The 26,119-nt window shown below is 41.3% G+C and overlaps 1 protein-coding gene and 1 non-coding gene across 2 annotated transcripts in view; one reads left to right on the top strand and one right to left on the bottom strand.

Annotated features, from left to right (window-relative positions):
* Positions 1-26,119, bottom strand: part of mr (anaphase promoting complex subunit morula) — a 53,568-nt gene that overhangs the window by 9,051 nt on the left and 18,398 nt on the right. Inside the window, exons 8-12 of the mRNA XM_080279516.1 lie at positions 18,372-18,472; positions 10,569-10,693; positions 4,026-4,213; positions 2,553-2,724; positions 616-901 (exon numbers count right to left, since the gene is read on the bottom strand). Of these exons, the coding sequence (XP_080135642.1) occupies positions 616-901; positions 2,553-2,724; positions 4,026-4,213; positions 10,569-10,693; positions 18,372-18,472 (872 nt within the window). The remainder of the gene's footprint in view (positions 1-615; positions 902-2,552; positions 2,725-4,025; positions 4,214-10,568; positions 10,694-18,371; positions 18,473-26,119) is intronic.
* LOC145409144 (5S ribosomal RNA) lies at positions 24,775-24,893 on the top strand. Its single transcript, XR_013899066.1, has one exon. It is a non-coding gene; the product is annotated as a 5S ribosomal RNA (ribosomal RNA).

Raw genomic sequence — 26,119 nt, 5'->3', positions numbered from 1 at the left:
AGAATCAGAAGAGGTGAAATATCAGTCAAACTTTTGTCCCTGACTGTACCTGAATCCATAATCTTAAACCCATAATAACAATGGTGCCCTTTCTATTTCATTCTTATCAACATCATTCTTACCACTGCATCCTCTTCTTTTACTGTCCATATCTCACTACCATACAACATTACACTCCTAACACATGCCAGATCTTTGTATGTGGCATGTGTTATGCTGTGTGGTAGTGAGACCTGGGCAGTAAAGGACGAGGATATTAGGTTCAATCCATCCAACCATCATCCAGTCCTATGGCCAGTATAAACTGGAAATAAAATACAAGCATACTATGTACTGAGGAGAGGCAATTTATATGATCTAGTTCATGACAATGATTATAGTCAAAGAACAGGACTGGGATTGAGGGCTTTTTGTCAATATAACTGGATCATGCAGTGTATACTGTCTTTGTTATAAAATAAAAATTGAATAAATTAACATATTGTATTTCTTCTGTTTTAACTTATGGTTCAGATCTTTGTTACAGCATTGATGATAATGAAAACTGGACAACACAGACAACAATGACAATGATCATGCAAAAGATGTACACCTTAAAGGTGTACTTATAAATACCTGTCCTAAATGAGGCTTCCAGTTGAGAGTCCTATTGCCTTTCAGCTCCTGGAATGCCTCTGTGTAGATGTCTAACTCCCGTGTGACCTCCTCAGGCAGTTTGAGACGCTCCTCCTTGAATGAAGGCCAGAACTGTGCTGAAAGAATCATGCACCAGACTGGGAACTTTTGCTTCTCTCTCCGGGGATTCTCATCTGAATTTATGGAACTGTTGATGCGCTTGGAATCTGCCACATCTTTAACCATCACTTCACACTTATGTAATAATGCAAGTGTCTCCCCAAATCTGGAAAAAATAAAATACAAATTTTACACATCACCATCAGGTAACTAACCAACTACCTCACTAGTAAACACTGAAATTTATTATTAAGCAAGATATTATTTCAAGTGCTCTTTTCCTCTCATGTTAAAGGGTAGTTTTCTTGCATTTTTTCTTTTTTTAAATTAAAGCCACAGTAAATTATGGCAAGAGTGCTATTAAAAGTTTCATTCCTACCTATAAAACTGTCAGCTTCACCAAACTTGCAGTACCAGATGTATACAAAAAGTTGTAGTAGGCCTATTTTAGAACAGCCCTCTAACTTAAAATAAGGACTGCCTGGATGCATAATTAACACTTTCATGCTCACCCCAGTAACTATTTTATGAATAAAATAAACGCATTTGTATACACTGCCCGGTGAATATTCTGTATTTTCAGTCTTGGCTGATTTCACCTCACCAAAAGTATCATAATATGGTTTTAATGGCATATTGGTGCCGCATAATTAGTGGCTTCCTAAATGTCTGCTGTGTTGCAAACTCAGATCAAACTGAAAAGATGAGGCTATGGCTTCCTTTGTGCAATGAATGAAGAAAAGCATTATTCACATATATTCTGTCTTTCATGAGTTTTCAAATGGCGTTTTCATATTTTTGACACAACAAACAATTCTCAATGAAAAAAATGAAAATGAAAGTCTGTCACAGCGAGACAAATGAGCCACTAGCTTTTGGCACCTCTCCTCTACGCCCGAGAAGGAGTAGAGACTTGCCGACTGCTTCTTTTTGTTCCACGTATGTCCCCATCATGATGCATTAGAATATGACAAGAAATAATTGAAACTTCTTCCCTTAGGAACAATATACATAAAACCTGATGTAACATCTGCATCACTGTAAAGTAGACATGAACATACTGTATGTACTGCAATGCATGCATCAAGTTCTATGAAAGGGTTGTCATAAAAATTGATATAAGAGGAGTTTTCCCTCTACCTGCTCAACCAGATTCACTACATTACCTCTCATCTATCCTTTCTATCAGGTAATCTAACCCACCAAATCTCTGCCATTTTCTGAGAATTCTTCCACAGGGGTGTGCCGTATTGAGAGCCCTTACGCTGTTCTGTCCTTACACATCTATTACACTCTCTCAGTCACTCCTCATCTGACAAGTCTCTCACCTGCAGAGTTATAAGTTGCTCATCTCTCTGTTACCAAGTAATTTTCTACAGCCAACAATTCAATAATGTACACCATTTTCATAAACTCTCCTGTGTCTTCCTTTGGTGCCATCAGATGGTGTTGTGTTAGGAATAAGTAATTTACAGACTACTGCATGCCCCAGTGGATTTAATGAAACTGTGGAATATCATACTGTACAAGCTGGCAGAGACACCTTTTAGTAAGAGATTACTGAAGACCGCATTCTTATCCATTAGGAACAACAACCCTTTCTTAAGCAGCATAAATTGTCTGCAGACAGCAATACAACAAAACAAGATGACATTCAAGTGAAGCAGTTAAGTTCACTGTATTAAGTACACAAAAAATAGAAGATCTTAGTAACTTTAATATAAAGAAACTACACAGCTCCTGGTAAATTAGGAATATAAAATCACACTATTTCACACAAAAACACCAAACAGGTATAGGGATGCCACTGGACTGACCTGACTTTAAGATGTTCAAGGTACCGCACTTCCCGTTCAGTGTTGTAATTGAACTGTGATAAGATGCGATCAGCCAGGATGGTTCGGTACTCTGTGATGAACACATCCTTACTGCCATAAATGTTCACCAGCATTGAAATGATGTCTGCTGTACGCTGTGACTTTGATTTCACTAAAAAGACAGAAAGAATAATGTAAGTCCAATGCTACATATCTACACCCTGAATTCTGTAATGCAGCTAAAACTGCCATTACTTCATCTTGAATGCTGAGCTTGAACAAGAGAAAGACTCACACTAAAACACTGCATCAGTCACAAAGAAGTGCATAGAAAGGATATGGTATCATGTTATGCCAGTAAGCTACAAAAACTAGAAATGATGAAAATCTCTGTCAAATGAAGTGGACAAACTATGAATATACCTGTGCTGCTGTGCAAGAAATGCATCCTGATTAACTACTTCCTCTGTGACAAGTATCTATCAGTAAATATAGAATTCCTGGCGAAGAGGAAGGGAATTTTTGAAAAGGCAAGGGCAGTGGTAGGTGGGAGCACTCACCATCCACTCACTCAATGTAGTGCTGCTCTCAGGTGTCTGCCCTTTCATCTTCTCCATCCTTCTCTCCTTCCATCCTCTTCTGTCTTTCTTTCCTTCATTCTTTCCTCATCCTTCTGCCTAAGGGTGACTTTACACTCCCTCTTCTGTCTTTCCTTCATGCTTTCCTCTTCCTTCTGCCTGTGGATGACTCTACACTGAGTGACAAGCCAAATGGTTTCCTAATACACCAGGAAACTGTTTACTATGCTGGATGGTAACCATATAACCAAATTTTGGTGCCTGGTGGTTTAGTGGGTAAGTATGGCGCTCCAGTCGGATGAGTCGGTGAAAGTTTCTATCCAAGGGGTGGTTGGAGTTTACTTGCTCACGTAATGCCACTCAGGGATGAGTAAGGCTGGTCACTCTCATCTTAAAAATCAGGACCAACTTGCCTAGCCCCGGACTCCTACGCTCCTCATGGGGCAACGTAGGATTGGATGATGAATGAAAAAAATGGCAAAGGTAGTGTACTTACTACCCAATCATTCTTGATGTAAGTGAAAGATGGAACTATGAGGAATATTTCAGTGAGAATAATCTGAAATTTCTTTGTTACATGAAAATTCAAATGACTTGCATATTATTCAGCACAGTATTCAAGAAGCATACCATTCTGCCATCTTGCATGTTAAGTGCAATATGTTTTCTCACCCCTTCTAACACCTTCATATATTATGAGGGAAAGGAAATTATCTTCTTAAGACAACACTAAAAGCTGGGGAAACAAGGCACTAGTGTGTTACAGCCTTTAAGGTATTGGGTAGTGATGGGCTATAAAATTATTATTGTTACTGTTACAACCTTATGCTCATCTGGACAAGAACTTACTGGAATGCAAGAAACTAAATTTATAAGGTAAATATTGGCAACTTACATGCTTGTGCATGTACAGGGTCAGGGGTCCAAGTCTGCCAGGGGTCCTTGGGGTCATCCTCAGTGGGGCAGTCATCCAGCACCAAAGGTGTGGCCACTAGCAGCTCCTCACAAAGCTCAGAGCAGCTTTCATCTGTAAGGCTCGTTACTATGTACCTCACTGTGTCCTCACGCCCTCGCAGGTACTGTCTGAAACACCGTAACACTTAACCTCTTCACTCAGGGAGAAAAAAAAATCTTCATATTACCACCAAGAAATTTTTTGTAGACTATGAGAGACTTTTACAACTGAAGGGATTAGATGTGGCCTTCCATAACCCATTCAGTAGGAAAGGGCTTTCCTAAACTGAACAAATCGTCTGGTGGTGGTAAAAACAAATAATATGTCAATGCACTGAGTTATTAATACTGTATTCCTCAATATACCATACTATCACCACCTACTTTATGACACTGTAGTCCATCTCATATTATCCACTTGGGGCATAAGAGTACAAAGTCGAGTTATGAAAGTTTAGAATATACAGTATCCAGGTAGGTGACTATGCTTCCCACCCATTCACTTGATGTAGTGCAACCTTCAAGTGATTCAAGCCAAAGGGTTTCCTGAACCATTTACTATGTTGGGTGGTAACTATACAGTATAACCAAACAGATGCTTGGTGGTCTGGTAAGTTACAACACTCCAATCAGATTGGGTCTGAAATGGTTTCCATCTGAGGGATGGTTGGGGTTTACTGCTCATGCAATGCCATTTAAGAGTGAGGCTGGTCACCTTAAATGTCAGGAATAAGTAGCCTAGTTCTGGTGCTCTACATTCCTGACAAGGCAAACAAGGACTTAGATGGACAGACACACAAACCTACTTCTATTATAATTATGTTCAGTACAGTATAGTACTGTATTCCATGCAGCTACTGGAATCTTCCATCCAGTGAAGTCCATAAAATACATGTATCCAGAGTATTCTGTCCTTGTATTATTCCCCTTGTATTTTCTAAATTTTTCTTCCTGTACCCAGTATTATACTGGACTATTTTCCACTCTCATACAAGTGGCTTTAATCTCTTGACACTGTTGCTTACTAAACTTCCAACAGCCTTTCCAGGTATCATATTTTCATCCCTTCCTCTAACACAATCAAACAAAGAAAAAAAAATAACATACTGAGCAACACTGTAAACAATTTCTGTGGTTCTTCTTCTACTGACAATACATATACAGTACTGCTGTAAACATTTATTTTGTTAACATTTGTGCTGGCACTTCAGATATAGTGAAACATCCAGAATTCTGGTATCAAAGTTGCAGTTTTTTTTTCAGCTGAATAGTAATGTCTGGTGTTAAAACAAAATAAAATCAGACATCCCTGGCATGATGGGATTAATCCAATGACTTCAAAGGTGTACTTCTAGTCATAAAAAATCATCTTGTGATAAAAAGAACCAGACCTTTAGGGTGAGTGAAAATCACAATAACCTCTCCTCATGTTTGCCATGTACAAGTCAGGAAGGGGCATCTGTAGTGAAAGCAGTGCATGTGAAAGATGAAGAACTGTATTGGCTATGTTTGTGTGTGTCAGGATTTATAGGTCACTGGTATAAAATGACAGACTGTAAAAATATACATGTACTTAAATGGACAATTACAAACATGTGAATGGACACGCTACAAGCACCCAGTTGTAATGTCTGCCATGGCTTGATCTGAACCACAACAGAAGGAAAACATGATAAATGCTGAGTCACAGTGGCTTTGGAGAAAAAAAATAGAAAAGAAGTAAAGAAAAAGAAAAAAGCGTTTTCTAACTCTCTTACAGTCAGAGACGTCATCTAAGCTAAATAACATTCTGGTGGTAGAAAGAGTCAATATACGAAAGATGTCACCACGCTGAAACTAAACATACATATTTGCCTAGGAAAGTGCAAGAAATTATATGGCTTGGAAAAATGATGACACAATTTTACACCATGCACTCCTCTCTTGGATACTGGGGCACTGTCCCTAGAGGACTTTAACCCCTACACCGCGGGCTTGTTTACCAATTACTTGCGTGTCCCGCGGGGTTATTTGGGCTCCGAGAGACTCTCAAAAAATATTTGCTAAAAATCAGTTATTAGTCCTAGAATAATAAAATTATATATGCTTATAGCACATACCTTCAGCTTTCTCCTGGAATGATTGTTGAGCCTTCGTCAGTTTCCGTAGGACTTGTGGAGACCTCTGAAGTAGGGTAACTAAGTCTCCACTTTACACTTCCCGACAACCCGTTATATGATTACCACAGCCAGATACAAACACTATAAACACTATTCTACCATTTTCAAGTAGTTTGGGATCCATACTAAAAAAAAAACAGTGTGAAAGCAATGGAAATTACGAGCGCGTCTGATCGCCGCACTTGCGCTAGTTCGCTCTAGGCACTCTGTCATTTATTATTCATAAAACCCCTCACACTTTATATTTCTATTACTATATCACACTTATATATATCTGGAGTCTTTTCTCCATAAGTTTCATTCAGTCGTATTATTTTATTGTCACTGAAGTCATTCTATTTTTCAGTCAGTAAAATAATGAAGAGCCACGGATTCACTCTCACTGTTATAACATAAATTATTTGTACTCATATTCTTATATTACTAATTACTTACATTACTATTTACATTTTCTATTCTATTTTCAATATTTACCCTTCTATTTTACTTACAATATGTTATTCACTGTCACTTTCAGTAAGATGAAACTATAGTACACTGTTCAATCATATGAACTGAACATCCATTGCTTTCACCTGCTATTTACACATTATTTACACATTATTTACACATTATTTCCAAATAATTCTGCTTCCACACTTGCACTGTTAGAACTGCTTCTGGCTGTGATAATCGAAGAAGCAGGTTACACAGAGGGGAACCTGGCATTCAGCGCACTGCCAAGAGGTGCGTTTATGCTCAGGTGTGCGGCGTGTGGTATGCGCACATACCTGACACCTGCGAATCGCAGCCTTCCTTTTCCCTGTGGCAGGCATTAGCTCAAGTCTGTGCCGCTCCATATACGCCCTCTGCTCAAGTCGGTCGGGAAGTGTAACTGGATGGCGCCTTGGAGTTGCTGCTTGCACCTTACCATATTTTTCCAGCAGCTGCTGGACACAAGTCCTGGCGAACAACCTCAGGGAGAAGGACTTGGGTGGCTTTACCTTCATCTTGTACAGGATGAAGGCGTTCAGCATCGTCATATCTATGAGATGCAGAAAAACTTTCCTGTACCACCTAGTATTCTTCCTGAGGCAGTCGATCTCACCAATCATCATGTCGGACTTGTCCACCAGCCGCATGTTTATATTATAGTCCAACACAGCATCAGGTTTCATCACAGGTTCGCCTGTCCTACGGTCGACCTTCCCACTGTCTCTCATCTCCCCCTTATGTACGGTGGTGAGCATGTGCACGACTCTCTTGTCATGCCACCGTATTGCCAGCATCTTCTCAGACTTGCGTAGGTGCACGTCTCCTCGCTGCGAGTTTCCTGCCTCTGGGAATTTGGTGAAGTTGGCACGATTACTTTGACAGTGCCGCAGGAGCCAATGCCGTGCTCAGAAAGGTATTTGGCAAGTTTCGGTGCTGTATAGTAGTTGTCTGTATACAGCACATGATTCCCACCAAAATACTTTTCTAGGAGCACTTTCACTACACAGCCTGAGAAGCCAAGGGGGTGTGTTTTATCGAGATCGACAGTGCTGGCTGAATATATGACGAAGTCAAGGATGTACCCCGTCTTACAGTCGCACAGTACAAAGAACTTAATTCCAAAGCGATGGCGTTTGCTTGGAATGTACTGAACAAACCGAAGACGTCCTCTGAACAGAACCAAGGACTCATCAATGACAACCTTCTGAAATGGGTGGAAGAATGACATGAACTTATCCTTCATTCTGTTCAGAATCTCCCGGATCTTCAGAGTGGGTCGGTTTGGGAAGGTACATCGTTGTCGGCAAAGTGCAGGTTTCCCATGATGTTCCGGAAGCGATCTCTGGCCATGTACTTGTTGAAGGTCGGTGAGGGTAGTAAGGGAGTCCACGGACCAGTATTCTTCCAACTCATGCTTCTTGGAGTGTGGCATAAGAAGCATGAGGGCAAAGAACACATACAGCTCCTGCACTCCCAGCATGGTCCACTGTTGCATCTTGGCTGCACCTGTACCACTAGCAGCACGTTGTGATTCGAACCTGTTAGTCTCATCACATATGTGCTGCATGACTTCGTCATCTAGGAAGGCCAAAAGGTAGTCGACACACTCAGCATTTTCGTCCATAGTGAAGGCAGGCTGAACTCCTGAGCTCTCATCGAAAACCAGGTTTTCGGGGACAAAATCTGACCCTTCCGTCCACGCGAAGGCGTCCAGGATTCCCTGGCGTGGCGGTGGAGGGATGGTGGTGGTGGAGGTTGGCTGAGAGGGAGGCTTATCACGGTCAAGGTCACTCGCACTGACCCTAGGTTGCCGTACAGCACTAGCAGCCCTTACCCTACTAGCTACACTACTTCTCACTCTCTTAGATCTACCTCTACCTCTACGGCCGGCCTTCACTGTTGATGCTGGTGGTGACTCCGGCAGCCGAAGACTCCGGAGATAACTCAGCCGACGATGATGACGAGATGAGTAAGCGGGGCTTGGGGAACGGGGAGGTGAATGATCTCGTGACTCATGGCGGGCTGGGTCACGTGGGGGCATTGTTCTGGGGCTAACACGCCGCCTTTTCACTCCCTTCCCAAATTCTTTTCCTTCCTGCACTAAAGGCTCCTTTCCCTTGGAGCTACACACAGATTCACTGGTAGGAGCACTTGTTGTCGCTGTTTCTGGCGCGATAAGTTCACCCGGCTCATCACACGATTCACCGGAATCGTCAAAATCGCTGTCCATTATTATCATCGACAATTCAGCAAGTTCTCGTGCCACTGCAGAGTCACTGAGGCCTTTCCTGCTTGCCTCAACACTTTTCTTGGGGGTAGAGGTCACGGGACCCTTTGCAATGGGCGCAGAAGCGGCAGGAATGGCGAGGCGCGAGTGCGACATGTTGTCTCTGCAGTGGAGGACAAGGAACTAAATGCATGACTTATCTGAGAAGGGAAGGGTTGACAATGACACTTTAGGCTGACTGCTGCTAACTTACAGGCTAATTTTTTATAGGTAGAAAATCTCGGCAATAAATAAAGAAATAGGTACTTCCAGGTGAATGTAAATGTCAATTAGGATTCTCCCTTCCTTTCTGATATATATTTTTATTACAGACATCGATTACAAGGCATAAATCAAAGGGGAAATTACCGTGGTAATGTAGCGAATGAATGCACGTGAGGTTTTGTCAGGTGATAATTGGGCAATTTCAGGAGTATAACACTATCACTTACCTGTTTTTTTTGGTATATATTATTGGGTAAAAATATTGGGCATAGGAGCTTATTTCAATGGATGAAATCTGTGGAAAAGAAGAGGGAAATTTCCGTAGCGCAGCGCGGCGTGGGAGGTGAGAGGAGAGAGGGTAATGGAGGGCAAGTAGGGAGGGAGTCAAGAAGGGGGTAAATTATCTGAGAAGGGAAGGGTTGACAATGACACTTTAGGCTTACTGCTGCTAACTTACATGCTAATTTTTTATAGGTAGAAAATCTCGGCAATAAATATAGAAATAGGTAGTTCCAGGTGACTGTAAATGTCAATTAGGATTCTCCCTTCCTTTCTGATATATATTTTTATTACAGACATCGATTACAAGGCATAAATCAAAGGGGAAATTACCGTGGTAATGTAGCGAATGAATGCACGTGAGGTGTTGTCAGGTGATAATTAGGCAATTTCTGGAGTATAACACTATCACTTACCTGTTTTTTTTTTGGTATATATTATTGGGTAAAAATATAGGGCATAGGCCTTATTTCAATGGATGAAATCTGTGGAAAGAGAAGGGGGAAATTTCCGTAGCGCAGCGCGGCGTGGGAGGTGAGAGGAGAGGGTAATGGAGGGCAGGTAGGGAGGGGAGTCAGGAAGGGGTTAAAATAGCTAAAATGTCAACAATGGATGGGAGTACAGATGAGATTTGGAGTGCTGACTAGTGTTGAACATTGGCAGTACTGATATATGATACAAGCCACCACTTGAGAGCCCGGGATAATTCAAAATAACACAGAATCACAAAAGTGACGCCCCGCGGTATGATCCATTGTAGCCGAGCGTCACGAAAGTGACGCCCCGCGGTTAAGGGGTTAATTGGTCCTTGTGGCCCTTTGCAACTTGAGATCCTTCCTGACCTCAAGCAAGAGTCTTCAAGTAGGAATGAACTTCTGTCTTGGTTGGCAGCCCTAGGGTAAATCTAAACTATAGATCACACATGAAAGCATAGAAAAACTTAAGACACTTGTGATAATGGGAATTATGTATAATCTGGTGCCTCAGTTAACTGTAGGACAGCTCCCACCTCATCATAATTTTCAAGTTCATGTCATCTAATACAAACACTTATGCTCACTAAATTTACTAATATCCTTACCTCACAGGCTCTGAAACCAGCTCAAGGAGGACTCCTTTTGGGTCCAGTACCCGTAAAGCTTTGATGGCAGAGATATAAGCATGGAGGACATCTGTTGTGTTGACACCCGGATGTAAAAGCCGTGTCTGGGTGAACAGAGGTTAGAGGTTACTTTTCAGAACTGACATTCAAAAAACGATGTCATTACATCTAAAATTCTCAACAATCAGCAAAAATAAATATAATCCACTAAAATAATGAAAACTGATCCAAGAAATTACTTTTGATCACTAACGAAGAAATGACCGTGAAGTGCTATAACTATTATCTTGCTGGAGAGGCCCGTAGAAGCCATTTGCTCTACCATTTATGATGAGAAGTCTACCTTAAGCACAGCAAGATCAACATGCAATACAAAGAATAAGCATAATCATAATGCTTTTGATACACAAGGCTTTAATCTCCAAATGATGGATATTGAGACACATATTAGTGGGCAGATACGTGTAATGCACAATCTGTGGCATCCTTAAACAGCAAGAAAATCACAAGTACTGTAATCGTATGCTGATAATAAAGGGAAAATATCTAATTCGCAGTTTTTTTAAAATCCAAATATGTTTTACTCAGACAAATCATAAGTGTGTGAAGTCTGAGACTAGACAATAAGAACGACAGTGAGTCCTGAAAGATGAAGAGTAAGGAAGTCTGTGGACAACAAAATTAAAGTGAGTGTACTTATGCAGTATGGTCATACAGAAAGAATGGATCTGAACAGGGTGATGAAAAGGGCATAAGTGAGTGAACCTGAATGTGGAAGGAGGTATGGCAGGCAAAGAAAGTTGACAGATATGGTAAATGACTGTGTGAAAAAGAGTGGTCTACTGTTGATGCTGAGAAGGCTTGGGAACTGACAAGGGTCAAGTTAGTTGAATAAATTTTGTACAGAAGAGTGCTTGACAAGAGTTTGGCATCCCCCTTTTTTAAAACTGACAATCGTTAACTGACTCCTCCTGGCATGTAATTATGAAGTTCTGCAAGGAAATGAGAAGAAGCCAAGATTCTGGGCATTTGAACGGTGACTGAATGGGTGTATGGCCCGTTTCACTGGGCATGCTGTTGATACGTTTTCCCTGAGTCATGTTCTTTCCTTTTTCTTGCTTTCTGGACCCTTCCTCACCCAATCTGCAGGTGAGAAAGGAAACGATAAGATGATGATTAAGAAATGACGTTAGGATGATGATGGTGAAAAGTACTTGTAGGAAATGGTATACAGTAATCTGATGATGATGATGATGATGATGATGATGAGGAGGAGGAGGAGGAGGAGGAGGATAAGGAGGAGAAGGAGGAGGAGGAGGAGGAAGGCAAACAGCAACAGACCTCATGGTCCTTTAAGGCTGCTTGTTACAGAGAAGACTATGCTTTCAAGATCTAACTCTACATGCTGATGGATAAGGATAGTAAAAGCAAGAAGGCTCCCTCCACCTCCAAACCCTCCAGTAAAAAGTGAGAAAAACCACCATGCAGCATGGAAAAACTGACATGGAAATTTCACAGGAAATACTGGAAAATTAAAGTCACACTTCTATAATACTCTGTCTATAAGCTACCCGTCTGAGTAACCTGAAAGAGAAAGTAATCAAATAAACTAATAGTTACAGCATGACATTATAAATGGGTATGTTGTGTTAATGGGGCATCTGTGGACATAACATGGAAACTACACAGTGCACAGTGTGGATGTTTAGGGGTGGTGCAGCAGCCTTGCCTGGCACTTCTAAGGTAGACAGCAGTCAATCACGCCCTAGCTCCGTTCACTCCACTGAGACAAGGAACTCTCCCAAGTGGGACAAGTACACAAGTTTCCTCCTGAAGCAGTGACCCCTGGTACATTAAAATAATTCTAATGGTGGTCACTTGGCGAACAGGAACCTTCCGTGATTCACAGTCCATCACAGGTTGGAATTATGAGTATTGACCATTAACTCAGGACTATCTGTGCAGATCCTAATCTGTGCTTATAATACTTTACTTGGATTGAATGAATTGAAAAATTTGTAGTAACATGATGCAACGCTATGTATGGGTATGCTGTTTACGGGGTGTCTTGTAGACAAAAGGGGAATGAACTTACACGTATATATAAAAGCAAGTTATTCGGACAGAAAAAGAGTCAGGTGAGGATTCTCGTGCAAATACTTGTCTATTTTGTTTTTGAATGTCTTAACTGAGATACTGTTCACGGTATCTGAGGGTAATCTGTTCCAGATATTTACAACTCTGTTGAAGAAGAAGTATTTTGCTTCATGAGATTGGAAATGCTTTCCCATAATTTTGCAGCCATTACTTCTGGTTTGACTCAACTGGTCTACTTCAAAATATTTATTCATGTCTAAGTTGTCATATCTCTTCATGATTTTGAAAACTTCAATAAGGTCACCTCCTACCCAGCACTTCATCAGGCTAAATAATTTTAGTTTTTCAAGGCATTCCTCATATGGTTTGTTTCTAAGTCGTGGTACCAATTTTGTGATTCATCGCTGTAATTTCTCTAATTTTTCAATGTCCTTTCTGTAGTACAGAGACCAGAATTGCACACAATACTCAAGATGGGGTCGTACTAACAAACTGTACAAGATAAGTATGACTTTTTCTGATTTAAACTCAGAAGTTCTTCCAATAAAACCTACCAGTTTGTTTGCAATTTTAACCACCTCAGTGCACTACTTACTCGGTTTTAGATCATTTGATATTATTACGCCAAGATCCTTTTCATTGTCTGTACTTGATAACTGGATATTATTCATTTTATAATTCACATGGACGCTGTTACTTCAAAATGAAGTACTTTACATTTTTCAGTGTTAATTTCAATTGCCATTTTTCTACCCAGCTTGCTAAAGTATTAAGGCCATTTTGTAACTGTTGCCACTGTAATTTTGAAGTTACTTTACTGGTTATTTTAGTACCATATGCAAATTTGGATACACTACTTTACAATTTAGACCCTCATCAATATCGTTTATACAGATAATAAAAAGTATTGGTCCAAGTACTGAGCCTTGGGGAACGCCACTAGTCACATTACGCCATTTGGAGTCTTTTCCGTTTATCACAACTCGCTGTTTTCAGTCTGAAAGCCAGTCTTGTAACCATATCTGCGTAATTCCTTTTATTCTATGTGCTTCTATTTTGCTCATGAGACGTTTGTGAGGGACAGTGTCAAATGCTTTCTGAAAGTCGAGGTAAATTACAGTGCTCGTCAGAAGTATAGAGCGCCCTGCGTCCCTCCTCAGAAACAAACCTTTCAACATTGAAAAAACATATAAATAATGCATTTTATTTACCTTTAGTGCTTCGTAGGGTAGCCTTTACGTTTCTTCACGGACCTGAGACGTCTTGGAAGTGAAAGGGCGAGGCTCCTGAGGTGCTGGAGGGGTATTTTGTCCCAGGAGTCACGAATGGCGGCTTCCAACTTAGGCAGAGAGCTCACGTCTTTCCCTTGGAGACTCTTCTTTACGAGGTACCAGAGGTTTTCAATGGGGTTGAGGTCTGGGCTATTTCCTGGCCAGTCTGTCATGAATGATACCTCGCAGTCACGAAGCCAATTGGTGACCGATTTGGCCTTGTGAGCAGGTGCACCGTCCTGCTGAAACACTCGTGCACCTGTTAGCTCGAAGGAGTCTGGTAAATGATCACACAGAAGCTCCAGGTAAACATCCTGATTCACTCTGATGTTCTTGGGAAGTACAACAAGCTTCCCCAAACCCTTCCCTGAGAAACAACCCCATACCATGAGTGAATCAGGATGTTTAACTGTGCTTTCTACATACCGTGGGTCAAGTGGGTCACTACCTTTGCGTCGATACACACGTGCTCCTCTGTTACAGGTAACACTAAACGTTGCCTCATCAGACCACAACACTGACAACCATTGCTCCTCACCCCAGGTTAGATATTTATTAGCAAAGGCAAGCCTACGAATTCTCTGGCTCTTGGTGAGAAGAGGCTTTTTCACAGGCCTGTGACTTGTGTAACCAAGCTCATGCACCCTACGAGACACTGTTCTCACTGACACTTCACCAAACACTTCCGGGTTGCTCTCCTTAATTTTCCTTGCACTCACACGAGGATTAAACTCCACTGCACGTTTTAAAACATTATGAGACCTTGGGGAAGTTTTCCTAGGCCTACCAGACCGCGGTTTCTTTGTGGGAACTGCACCACTGTTTTCCTCCCGAAACCGCGCACACCAACGACGCACTGTCGATCGTGCCACACCAACCAATTCACTAATTTCCTTTGTCTGGTGGCCTGCCTCCTTTAGAGCAATGATCTGGGATATGATTTCACTCGATAGTTCACGGGTAGGTGCCATAACAAAGTTGTGAAGGCCAGAACACTGCGGGACACTCGGTAAAAAATGGCGCAATTTGAGAGGGACACTCGGCGGAGTTCCTCTCTCTCAGGCAGCCCGTGGGCGACTGAGGCGGGAACCAACCAGCGCGTCGGAAGGCCTCAGGCTACCATGACGTCATGCTCGGAGCTCAAACTTGTGGCTCAATTCTTACCCCCCAAAATGGGTGATTCTTTTTGGGCCATAAGAATTACGCGCCTGGCGGACAACGCTGAATACTTCTGACGAGTACTGTATATCTACTGCTCTTGAGTCATCATATGATTTGTAAACATCATGGAAGAAAACCAATAAGTTAGTTAAGCATGAACGACGATGTTCGAATCCATGCTGCGAGTCTTTAATTATATTATTTTCTTCTAGATCAGTGGTTCTAGACTCGTTTCAGGCCACAGACCACCAGCCCAATTAAAAAAAATATTGAGGACCATTTCATTTTTGAGTAATGATAAATAAAGCATAACCAACAAACATTTTGGTTTGAAAAATATTTCTTAACTAAGAATAATACAATAAAATGAATGGCTAATTATTTATTTTGATAAAATTTATCGTACTGCATTTTCAATAAATTTAAATATATATGCACCAATCTCCAGTTTAATACCAAATACTGTATAGTGAATGTCCTGTGGACCACCCAAAATGTCACCATGGACCACCAGTTGAGAAACACTGTTCTAGATAATTAACAAGAAGAAGAAGGAGGAGGAGGAGGAGGAGGAGGATGGTGATAGTATGTACTGAAACCAAAGGCTAAAAGCCATCAAGATTGTTTTCTCTCTCTACATTACCAACACCATCCCTCTCTCCAGTACACGAGTAATGGAGAGAGGGATGGCATTGGTATTGAATGGTGATGGATGGAATATCTCAAATTTGCTGTATGCTGAAGATGCGGTACTGCTTGCAAACACCGGACAAGAACTTGGTAGGCTAGTGCAGAGTTTTGCTGATGTCTGTGGGCATCATGCCTTGAGAAGTAAACGTAGAAAAGAGTAAAGTGATGGTTATTGAGGGGAACGGTGACTCCCAGTGTGATGTTACAATGAATGGAGAGACTGGAATTACTGCAAGAGTTCAAATACCTGGGTACAGTGATAGTAAAGAGAGGAAAATGTGCAAAAGAAGTTGAAAGTAGAGTGACACCAGGAAGAAAAGTAGCTGGTGCAATGAAGGCCTTGATAAGAAACAGGCTTGAATGTTGCAGCTGCACGAGGCTTACATGAGGGAGTGTTAGTGCCAACTTTAACATTTGGACATGAGCCTATGGTGTGGCATGAAAATGAAAAGTCAAGAGTAAGAGCAGTGGAGATGGGACTGCTGAGCAATGTATGTGGAGTACAAAGGGTGGACAGGATACGAAATGAGTGATTCGTGAAAGATGTGGAGTGAGAAGTCAGTGGACACCAGAAATGAAGACAGTATGATATGGTCATGTGGAGAGAATGGATAACAACAGAGTGGTGAAAAAGGCATATCTGGGCGAATTTGAAGGAGGGAGGAGGCGAGGTAGGCCAAGGAGAAGGTGGAGAGATATGGTGGATGAATGTGTGAGGAAGAGAGGTTTAGAAGTCACTGAGGCTAAGGAACTGACAAGAGATCGAGCTGGCTTGATGAATGTTGTGAGAAGTGCATGATTAGGGATTCTGGCACCCCTTTTAACATGGCAGCGTACGGACTGACTCTCAGATATGTTTATGTGAAGCTACAGAACGTGGTGAGTGTTGTTAGCGTGTTTGATAGAGCCAGGATTCCGGGGACTTGAATGATGAGTGAATGGAAGTGTGGCCCATTGGACTGGGCAAAATTGGGCTGTCTGGACACTGCTACTCCTCACCCTGCCCTTGGGTGGGAAAGGAGGTCCGGATGATGATGATGATGATTAAAAAATGCATAAATAGGAGTCAAATTCAAGATCCATTCATTTTGAGATGCCTGGACACACTGGATTTAAAAGATTGGAGGTCAGAGGCAGAAGGAAATACAGACAGAGGAAGACAGTTTCAGAGATGACCTGTTGCATTCATGAAGGACTGGGAGTATTGGCTAACTCTTGCATTAGAGAGTCGGGACAGAAAACAGAAAAGGGGTGAGAGTTTGCTGCTAGATGGATGCTACACAACCCCTGTATAATGGAAGGATACCGGCAGACAATTCTGGAGAGCAATGCCCAATGAAGTAGCAATACAAAAGGTATAAAGATCCAACAGTGCAGTGAAGAGAAAGAGGCTGAAGGGAGCAACTACAGTATGAGGAGAGTACATGAGATAAAAAGCTTCTGACTCCATCCTGTTGAGATGACCTGTATGTGGGAAGGCCCCCCAGATAATAAGAGCTATAATCAATACGTAGGTGAATAAAACCCCTGCATAAAGTCAACAATTGTATGGGAGTAAAGAAGGCACAGCATTGGCATAACACACCTAATCTCTGGGTAGCAGATTTTGTATGAGTGGAAATATGATCTTTCCATGATAAATACAGAGAGAATGAAACCCCAATTACATTCAAAGACGTTGCAGGACTGAGCTGGATGCTGTTAAATACTAAAAGATACTCCTCTGTAAGATTCTGGCTGGTCAAAAGATCCAAGAACTGAATTTCTGATTAATAAAAACAAGTTAAATTACTCCAATCAAAGAAATGAGCCAAGTCAGAAATCATGTGTGCCATACCCTCATCCCATGTTTGTTGAAGTAACTGCTGTGAACACTGCAAGAAGCAAATTGAAATATAAAGGGTGGAGTCATCAGTGTATAAGTAGATAGGGTTAGATGTACAATATAGCTTAGAAGGTCAATGATGAACAGAAAGAAGAGAATTGGTTACAGGACAGAATCCTGAGGAACACCACACTGTGTTGGAATTAATGATGAGAAACTACCAGATCAGATGAAAATTAATTTGATTACATATGGACCATAAAGAAAAGTAGGGATGCTTTCAGATTCCGAAGAAAGCAAAAGAAGAACAGGTAATGCCCCATGCAAAATATTATCTCAAGATCATAAGACATGGAGAGTTGTCATCAGGGAAAAAGACATACACATGCCAAGCTGGTTAGTGGTCTCTTACTTTAAATGCAAATGTAACTCAATGTAAGTACAGAGTACAATGTCCAAGGCAGAACTGACCTTGGACACAGTTGATGAAATCATGATTAACTAAAATGAGATAAACTGTATCAAAAAAAGAAATATCAGTTAACCCTCAAACTGTGGCACTCTAAATCTTAAGCAAGTCTCTAATGTGCAATTATGAGTCCATGGTAAATGCACAATACATCTTAGCATCAACAAGTAGTATAACAGTCACCTGAGCATAACTCCTGGAGGGAATGTGGCAACTTAAAGTTTGAATCAAACAGTCACATTTTTGTTAAACATTATAAAGTTACCAACCTGTATTGCTGATCGGAGAGACTGAACCAGGCGGTCTCTTAGGTGTGTGCGTTCCAGGCAGTCCCTGATGTCCTCCAGGGCAGGCTGAGATTCTGGATACTCTGAATACAGAAAGGAACATACATTACCATCATAATTATCAACATATGCTCACTGTTATGAATGTAGTGGGTAAATTATTCTGAATCAGGTAACTGACATTACTGTAGACACAATGAACCGGGATATGATAAATCACTTAAATTATAATGAAAAAGTTAAAACCCTTTTTCGATATACAACAGCAATTTCGCCTATATTATCACTATAATTCCATTTGAAACTGTACTGGCCAATGTTTGACTGCTATTTTTATTTATATGATGCCAATACACAAGCTTACCGTCATCTGTTTGTTTCACAATGGCCTTTGAACTCATCGTTATTGAGTGTGTTAATATCTGTGATGGAACAATATCTTGGTGTTAGAGTTCAAGCAGCAAGCAAAGTGCAGTTAAGTGAAATAACTACCGGATAATGATGATGATGATGGAAACATTTTTTTTTACTTTGTTGAGTTGTTATAGTTATTGTTGTGCTGTGATCGAGCAGACCCATCAATCGCAGCGAATCAACCTCTCATGCAGGGCCATCCTGTGTCATGAATTGATGTTTCTATGTGGTTAACAACGTTTCGCCACAGTGAGGCATGGGGATCAGCATGGAAGCTGTTCCTAGACTGATGCCACATTTGCATCTCTCCGCCCATTTAACAGGGGTACCATAGTAAGCTCCGAGTCACCCCGTTAACTGGCTACATGGTTAACACCCAACATTATAAATGGTTTTCTGAGTTACAGGAAACTATATGGTTTGTCACTCAGTGTAAAACCAACTGATGTGGAATGAAGAGTATTAAATAGTGACAGGAAGGATGGGAAAAATATGAAAAGAAGAGGACAGACACAGAAAAAGAATGATGAACATGAAGGAAGCAGGCAGCACTACATCAAGTGAGTGGATGATGGATGCCTAAAATGTATTCCCATTGAACCTAAGTTACAACTGACTTGACAGATGATAAATTATTTTTTCAAATGCATCCTCACTGTAAAACGAGGGCGTGCTGTACATTATTATTATCATTATTTTTCCATCCATCCATCCATCATCCAATCCTACATTGCCCCATGAGGAGCATAGGAGCCCGGGGCTAAGCAGTTGGTCCCGACATATAAGATGAGAGTGACCAGCCTCACTCATCCCTCATTATTATTATTATTATTATTACTTTATTCCTACTAATATAAATGAGGTGGGTAGACTATTATCAAGAAAAGACCACTAAACTACCATCATCAGTCATCACCATCATCCAGACCTCCTTTCCCACCCTAGGGCAGGGTGAGGAGTAGCAATGTCCAGACAGCCCATATTTGCCCAATCCAATGGGCCATGCTTCCATTCGCTCATTATTCAAGCCCCTGGAATCCTGGCTCTCGGATATGCCAAAAAACATTCACTTCAGTCTTACAAAAGTATACAATAATCTGAATTAGGAAAGGAAGGCTTTATTATTAACATTATTTTTACTTTGAATAGGTTGGGTATAATGAAGTGCATCTTCCTTTCAGCGAATAAGGAGAGATATGAGGCACATATACTGTATATATATATATACAGCAGTCACTACTCATTATACGTTGAACCGGTATACGATAATTCGCTACAACAATAACAAAAAAGTTACACCCCTCTCGCACCCAAAGCTCTCTTCACACTGTCCATCCATCCTATTCGTGGTCTCCCACTCAGCCTTACACCTCTCACATCAGATCTAGTTATTTTTTTCACCAATCGCTCATTATCCATTCTCTCCATATGCCCAAACCATCACAACACTCTCTGCTCAACTCGATCAGCCATCTCCCGAACAACTCCAGTTCTCCTTCGCACTTCATCATTTCTCACTCGATCCATACGCGTCACTCCACACATACTCCTCAGACACCTCATCTCCAGTACAGTCAAACTTTTCCTCTCTGCTACACCCATATTCCATGTTTCAGCCCCATATAATGCAGTCGGTACCACAACACCCTCATACAGCCTCCTCTTTACGTCCATTCTAAGCGAACATCACCTAAACACTTATTTCATTCCTGCCAGCACCTTTCCTACTTCATTCATTCTAAACTTCACTTCTGCATCTATTCTTTCATCCACAGCAACCTGTGACCCTAAATACTTAAAACACTCTACCTCCTCAAGCAACTCACCATTCAAAACTATATTCATCCCCCTACCATCTACCGACCATGTACACTTCATCACTTTACTTTTAATTTCCTCCTTTCACACACCCTTCCAGACTCCTCTACCAACTGTCTCAATCTCTCCTCTGAATCAGCCACCAGTGCATTATCATCTGCAAACAGCAGCTGCTTCAGATTCCACTCTATATCATCAACATTTATCAGACTCAGACCTCCACCTAAAACTCTTGCATTCACCTCCCTTATAACATCATCCATATAAATATTACATAACCAAGGCAACATCACACATCCCTGCCGCAGCCCCACTCTCACAGGAAACCAATCACTCACAGTAATTTCCACTCTTACACACGCTCTACTATTTACATAAAAACTTTTCACTCCTTTTAGTAACCTACCATCAAGTCCATACAATCTTAAAACAGTCCACACAGCCTCCCTATCAATTCAATCATAAGCTTTTTCTAAATTCATGAGTGCCCAAAACACATCCTTGCCTTTCACTAAATACTTTTCACACATTTGTCTCACAGCAAACACCTGATCCACACATCCCATCCCTCTCCTAAAGCCATACGCTCATCACCAATCACTCCCTCTGTACCCTATCTAACTCTCTTTATATATATATATATATATATATATATATATATATATATATATATATATATATATATACACACAGTATATATATTTGTGGTAGGTGTGGGCGCTCACCATCACTCACTCGATGTAGTGCTGCTCTTGGGTGTCTGCCCTTTCCTCTCCATCCTTCATTCCTTCCATTCTCTTCTGTCTTTCCTTCATTCTTTCCTTGTCCTTCTGCCTACGGGTGACTTTACACTCCCTCTTCTGTCTTTCTTTCCTTCATTCTTTCCACTTCCTTCAGCCTGTGGGTGACTCTACACTGAGTGACAAGCCAAATGGTTTCCTGTGCACCAGGAAACCATTTACTACGCTGGGTGATAACCATATAACCAAATTTTGGCGCCTGGTGGTTTAGTGGGTAATTACTGCGCTCCAATCGGATTGAGCCGTTGAAGGTTTATATCCAAGGGGTGGTTGGGGTTGTTTGCTCATGTAATGCCACTCAGGGATGAGTGAGGCTGGTCACTCTCATCTTAAATGTCGGGACCAACTGCCTAGCCCCAGGCTCCTACCCTCCTCATGGGGCAATGTAGGATGGATGGATATATATATATATATATATATATATATATATATATATATATATATATATATATATATATATATATATATATATGGTGGTGGTGTGGATGTGGATGTGATAGGAAGTGTTAGGAGAAATACTGAGGTGGTTTAGCCATGTGGAGAGGGTGGAGAATGACAGACTGACGAGAAGAGTGTACAGTATGTGTGTGAGGTGGAGAGGGGAAGAGGAAGGGGGAGGCCAAGGATGAAATGGAGGGATGGAGTGGAGATGTATATGAGAGAGGGGGGTGTGAGCTGGGAGCAGGGCAGTGAAATGGTGGAGGACAGGGTGACATGGAGGTGATTTGTTTGTGGCCACCCACTACGGGATTAAGGCGTATGGCAATAGACAGATAGACTGACATACATGCAGTATATATCGTTTTGTTTTGTTTCTTTTTTAAAGGCTCCAACATGCTTGCATGCGTAGCCTTGGTCACCTAATGGCAGCTCTCCATTCTGCACGATCTAATGCAGCCTCCCTGTTCAGTCCCTTAACCCTGAGGTCACACTTAATGACCTCGACCCACGTCTTTCTCGGTCTATCCCTCATAACCCCACCCCAAATATTAACACTTCTCATCTTCCTCACCCAATTATCATCCCCCATCCTCTCCACATACCCAAACCATCTCCATCCACCTCTCCTCATCACAAAACCAATACACTTCAGTCCCATCCTACCTCTCAACTCTTCCATCGTAAACCCAGCTCCCCCAGACCTTGCACGCAGGGATGCACTACACATCCACCTAATCATTGTCATTTCTGTATGTCTGAGCCTGCGAATATCCTCCTCCTTTACTGCCCAGGTCTCACTACCATACAGCATTACACTCCTAACACAAGCTGCATACAAAGACCCCTTAGCACGTAGGGAGAGTCCTCTCAATGTCAGGCGAGGCAAGAGCTCCCTGAATTTCTTCCAACCACTTCTCACCCTTGCCACAGAGCTAGCTCCAGCCCCAGCTCCAGCACACAACATGTCTCCCAAATAACAAAACTCTTCCACACACTCAAGAAATTCACCAGCAAGTTCAATCCTTTCACGCCTGACAATCTCCACCTGCTCTCCCCGACACGCTGTACACATAAAATCAGCATTATCTCGCAGTCTACCTCTGATACCACTACATCTCTTGTGAACCCATTTATCACAAACACCACACAAGATGGAATTACTTCCCACGCCCTTGTGGCAAACTGCACGTGGCCACTCTCCCTCGTCTTTGACAGTACCGCCACCAACCCCAGATATCATTGCTTTTGTTTTATCCTCATTTACCCTTAAGCAGTTGTGCCCCATACCATCTCTCCACTTCCTAAACCTTTCCTCCACCTCCCTTTCGTTCTCTGCAATCAACACCAAATCATCAGCATACAACATCTTCCATGGGAGTCCATTTCTGAAGTCACGTGAGAGGGCTTCAAGTACCATGATAAACAACATGGGACTCAAAACTGACCCCTGATGCACACCAACGTTCATGGAAAACTCATCACTCAAATCTCCATTCACTCTTACCTGGGTGCAAGCACCCACATACATAGCCATAACCACCCTAATCAGCCACTCCTCCAAGCCAAGTTTTCTCATTGCCCACTTCACCACCTCTCTAGGGACTTTGTCAAAGGCCTTTCCAAATCAACAAAATCAAAATACAGCTCCCTTTTCTTACCAATATATTTTTCCTGAAGCTGTCAGTGGTCCCCCTACCTGGCATAAACCCAAACTGAATCTCATCAATATTCACCCTTTCTCTAATCATACCTTCTAAAACTCTCTCCATTACCTTCATTATCTGATCTAAAAGCTTTATATCTCTATAATTTCCTCTTTCCAGGGCATCACCCTTCCCTTTATACACATTTACAATAACACTCGTCAGCCAATCATCTGGGACAACACACTCACAAATAATCATATTTATCAGGTCAGTGACTAACCTCACCCGTATATCTCCTGAGGCCTTCAACATTTCAGCAGTTAGCCCAGACACACCTGCTGCCTTCCCCACCTTCATCCTGCCTATTGCCTCACTCCCAGTAGCAGCATCAATCAAAGGCCAAGGGCCAAACACTGGATCTGCTGGCTCCAAACCTTCCCTGTCCCAGTCAAACTCCTCATTCAACCGGCTATAATGCTCTCTCCATGCATCTTTAATATCTTCAATGTTCACCACTACCCTTCCATCATCATTCTTCACACACTGCTCACCTATAATATCCCAATTATCCCTCTTCATCTGATCTGCCACCTTAAATATCATGTTTTTCCTTTCCCCATGATTTAGCTTATACAGTAAAAGTAAAAGTCTCTGTGACTCAGATGTCGCCCTGTATACCTCTCTTCTAGCCCTATGCTTGGCAGCCAAGTATTCTTCCTTGCTACCACCCTTCTTCCATTCCCGGAAAAGCCTTCTTTTCTCCTTAACTGCAGCTTCTACACCCTCATCCCACCACCAGGTTGCTTTATGTCTTGGTGGTCGTCTTGTCCAACCGCATATTACATCAGTAACTCTCAAGAGATTGTTCTTGAGGGCTCTGTACATTTCATCAATGCCTCTGTTTACGGCTCCCTGTTCAGTCATCACTCTCCTCATCTTGCTATAGAAGGCATCCCTTACTACTTGGTTTTCCAGCTTCCATATTTCTCCCTAGGTCTAGGTACATAAGTCCTCTTTTTCATCACTCATTCTTTAAGCACCATATCACAAATCAATAGTTTGTGCTGCTGCACACACTCCTCACTTCCTATAACTTTAACATCCCACACTAACCTCCTATCAGCCCTCCTAACCAGAAAATAATCTATCTGACTGCTATTTCCCCCAGACTCATACGTAATTAACCTACTCTCTCTTTCCCTAAAATATGTGTTACACACAATCATGTCCGTTGCCTCCCCAAACTCGAGTATATATATATAAATATATTACAGCCATACCACGTTGAGTACACCGCTTCCCGTCCGATCAGCGAAGTTAAGCAACGTTGGGTCTGGTTAGTACTTGGATGGGTGACTGCCTGGGAACACCAGATGCTGCTGGCATCCCTACATGTCAAGTGGGGTTGGTGGAGGATTAGTGCCCCTCCCTGTAAAACAATTAACTCTAAGCCCTTGGCCACCCCGTTTGGAATACATGACGTCTGGCAATGAATGAATATATATATATATATATATATATATATATATATATATATATATATATATATATATGTATATATATATATATATATATATATATATATATATATATATATATATATATCTATATATATATACTGCATATATATATATATATATATATATATATGATATATATACAGTATATATATATATCCAGGCAGCAGTCTTTCACCTACATAGGTGCTACCTTATTGGGGCATCCCTCTCCAGCACCACTGAGAAATTAAATCATCATCATCCAATCCCTGTACAAAGCAACATGTACATAATACTGATACTACGAACAACATCAACTCTTTCCGGAAGAAAGGTTTCCCTGGCTGGCAAAATCATCTGGCAGCAGTGAGAATAATTAAAATGGACACCACCATACTCAGACTAAGGGGATAAACCCGTGAGATTCCGAAGACACGTTTTTGCATCATTTCATATCAAATCTCAGAGATTCCGATGACGCATTTCTGCATCATTTAAAGATACTTTTGTAGAACATTTACCATAAATCGCATTTACGTGTCATAACAAAGAGACTTGGGCATGACATCGCAGAATGTTTGCTCTGTGTGTGGCGGCTGTAGTTTTTAGTTCTGCATGGTTTAAACCAGATTTATATATATATATATATATATATATATATATTTTTTCTATGACAGGGTATAAAGTTTTTGGCTTTTGCAACTTCAACTTTCATTTTGACTTTTAGTTTTCTTTGTTTTCCTTTTTTGAACATACTACTGTACGATAAAGTACAACTCTTCAGCTTCAAAATAACACCACAACCAGTCTCCTATCATAAAAAGTATATTTACACCGACATTCAAAGAAAAAGATCTCGGAGCGAATATGCGGCCAAAACTCATAAAAAATTGTATCCGTACATCTTTTTCCTTTCTCTTCACCACACAATAAAATGCAGCAAGAACCATATTCTATTTATCACTGTAATGGTGATTTACTGTAGTTTTGCATGATTTAAACCAGATTTATATATCTTTATTACTTTTTTTTTCTGCCAAAAATTTTTCTACAGCAAAGTATAAAAGTTTTGGTTTCACCTAACTTCAACTCGCCATCTTGACTCTCTATTT

This window comes from Coenobita brevimanus, chromosome 79 (genome assembly GCF_032717465.1).
Source record: "Coenobita brevimanus isolate Jiangsu-jjx chromosome 79, ASM3271746v2, whole genome shotgun sequence".
Lineage (NCBI taxonomy): Eukaryota > Metazoa > Arthropoda > Malacostraca > Decapoda > Coenobitidae > Coenobita > Coenobita brevimanus.
Note: the sequence above shows the minus strand (reverse complement) of the source record. Positions and strands in the feature narration are given on the sequence as shown.